General features: G+C 58.1%; 1 protein-coding gene and 1 long non-coding RNA gene across 2 annotated transcripts; one reads left to right on the top strand and one right to left on the bottom strand.

The window, feature by feature from the left end:
* Positions 1–289: 289 nt before the first annotated feature.
* LOC116273110 lies at positions 290–2,438 on the bottom strand. Its single transcript, XR_004181591.1, has 3 exons — positions 2,397–2,438; positions 1,855–1,981; positions 290–1,197 (listed from the first exon to the last, which is right to left on the bottom strand). It is a non-coding gene; the product is annotated as an uncharacterized LOC116273110 (long non-coding RNA).
* LOC108580811 (breakpoint cluster region protein) lies at positions 1,226–2,269 on the top strand. Its single transcript, XM_031662051.1, has 2 exons — positions 1,226–1,512; positions 1,988–2,269. The coding sequence occupies exons 1-2, from the start codon at positions 1,292–1,294 to the stop codon at positions 2,247–2,249; spliced, it is 483 nt and encodes a 160-aa protein (XP_031517911.1). The 5' UTR covers positions 1,226–1,291; the 3' UTR covers positions 2,250–2,269.
* Positions 2,439–2,608: the final 170 nt, after the last annotated feature.

Genomic DNA, 2,608 nt, shown 5'->3' with positions numbered 1-2,608 from the left:
AAGACACTGGTGCAGGGGTGGTTGCTATGTACAGGGCAGAGTCACCCAATTCCCACGCAGGCACTGTGTCCTGCCGTGCTGGCCTCCTCCTGGCCGTCACCTCGGGCCAAGCAGGGGAGAGGAATGGGAATGCCCATGCAGCCCCATCAACTCTGCAGACACAGAACTACGCACAGCTCTTGGGAGGGGTCAGATGAGCTACTCAAAGCCCAGGAGGGACCTGCACAGTGGTCAGCGTGGCAGGGACGGTGCTTTAGCCAAGGCTGGGATGGTGGGAGACTCACTTGGGATCCTGAAGGAGGCCGCTGCATTTCCGTGCTCTTTCCAGATAACAAGGACGTGTCGGTGATGACGAGCGAGATGGACGTGAATGGCATCGCAGGCACGCTGAAGCTGTACTTCCGTGAGCTGCCCGAGCCCCTCTTCACCGACGAGTTCTACCCTAACTTCACCGAGGGCATCGGTGAGCACTGGAGGCCTTGGCCTTGTGGGAGACGTCTCCTCCACGTGCACTGCTGCCATTGGAGGCTGTGAAAAGTGATGTGTGGGAACCCGAGCTGTGCCCCCTCTGCCATGGTGTTTTAACCCAACCTCAGAAAGCAGGGGACCAAAATCAAGCCTGTCCTGGAAGACCTCGCCCATCCCCAGAGGGCTCCCCGTCCCTATTCCTCAAGGAGACCAAGAGGGTGAAATGGTCAGCACTGTCATGCTGCAGTGTCCTAAAATCTGCTGTCCTCCTTCCTGCAGACCAGGGCTAAACACTGGTGACCAGGTGCTCTAGCCACGGGTCCTGGTCCAGTCAAGCATGGGTTCAAACATGGCCTGACCCTTAGTCAACCTGCAGGCTGATGTCTAAAGCGGGCGCTGACACGTGCAGCATCTGTAGTCTCCACATGACCCTTAGGGCAGGTCTGCCCGCAGGCCCATGCACAGAAGACCTGCTTTCCCAGCATGCAGGTGACCCTGTGGTGTCCAGGACGATGAATGAGTCTCTGCATACTTGGTGGGGCTGGGGCCCCCTCCCACTTCCCACCTCCTTGTGTCCCTCACTCCCCTGTTTCATTCCACACCAAGCCTCCCCTGCATTGGGCTCCCCTGGGGAGGGGGTGGTGGCGGGAGTTGCCCAAGGGCAGCTCTGCCCATGAGCGGCTGTTCTCACGGCTCCTCCTGCTGCTGTTTGCTGGGTGCTGCTGACCCCTGTGAGGTAGAGAAAAAATGTTCAGGTGGTTCACATCCCACACAGGTGCCCCTCACAGGGTCCTCACTGGGAGCCAGCACTGTGGGTGTGGGGATGATGACGGGCCTAAACTGCGCAGAGACTCATGTCCCAGGTGCTCCATGTGACCACCTCGGGAGAGGTCTCTGGCTGGTTGTGACCCAGAAGAGTAACCCATTGCCTCCTGCAGCTCTTTCAGACCCGGTTGCAAAGGAGAGCTGCATGCTCAACCTGCTGCTGTCCCTGCCGGAGGCCAACCTGCTCACCTTCCTTTTCCTTCTGGACCACCTGAAAAGGTAGCCCAGCTCTCCCATGGCTGCAGGGGGCTCCAGGTCTCCAGGCCATGGGGTGCCCCTCTGCTCCCACCAGACCTCCAGACTGAGGACCTTTTCCCCCAACCCCTGTCTGCAGTCACTTACTGCCTCTAAGGACTAGCAGCACTGCCACCCCTGCCCCTGCCTCTACTCTTTGCCACCCTCCTCCCTCTGCACTGTGGTCTTAACAAAGAGCTCAGAGCTTTGGCCATGGCCAGCAGTGCACTTGAACCACCCTCTTCCCTCCCAGTCACATCATAGAGGAGACCTCCCCACCAGCCCAGAGCTGGCCCATTTTCCTGGGCCACTGAGACTCGGAAGTACCAGGGCTGGAGTCAGCTTGCAGCACAGCCAGGGTCGAGGTCACTCTCTTCCTGAGGACTCCAGCATGGCACAGCCCCTCTGTCTCTCTCGGTGGTGGTATTGAAACAGCACCCGCTGTTTCAGTCCTCTACAGTATGGCAGAGAAGGAGGCAGTCAATAAGATGTCCCTGTACAACCTCACCGCTGTCTTTGGCCCCACACTGCTCCATCCCTCCGAGAAGGAGAGCAAGCTCCCTGCCAATCCAAGCCAGCCCATTATCATGACTGACAGCTGGTCCTTAGAGATCATGTCCCAGGTATGGGAAGACAGGCTCCAGCCCACCCAGCCTGACAGACGTGGCCTCTACCTTCTCCACCCCCAGGCCTGCCCATCTTTCTACTTGCATTGTATGTAGTGGTGGCAGAGATCCAGAGAGAGGGACTTGCCTAGGTCTGCATGGATGGGAGTGATGCGGGGGGGCCCAGGCCACCTCCTGGTCCTGCTGGTGCACTTTGCTGGAAGCTTAAAATCACCTCAAGTGTTCGAGTGTGGTGGCTCATACCTGTAATCTTTGGGAGGCCAAGGCAGGATAACCGAACCCAGGTGTTTGAGACCAGTCTGGGCAATGTAGCAATCCCCATCTCTAGAAAAAATACAAAGAAAAATTAGCCAGGCATTGTGGCACACACCTGTAGTCCTAGCTACCTAGGAGGCTGACACAGGAGGATCGCTTGAGCCCAGGAGTTAGAGGCTGCAGAGATCCATGATGGAGCC

The sequence above is a fragment of the Papio anubis genome, unplaced genomic scaffold (assembly GCF_008728515.1).
Source record: "Papio anubis isolate 15944 unplaced genomic scaffold, Panubis1.0 scaffold3649, whole genome shotgun sequence".
In the NCBI taxonomy this organism is placed as follows: domain Eukaryota; kingdom Metazoa; phylum Chordata; class Mammalia; order Primates; family Cercopithecidae; genus Papio; species Papio anubis.
This window is presented reverse-complemented; position numbering and strand designations above follow the sequence as displayed.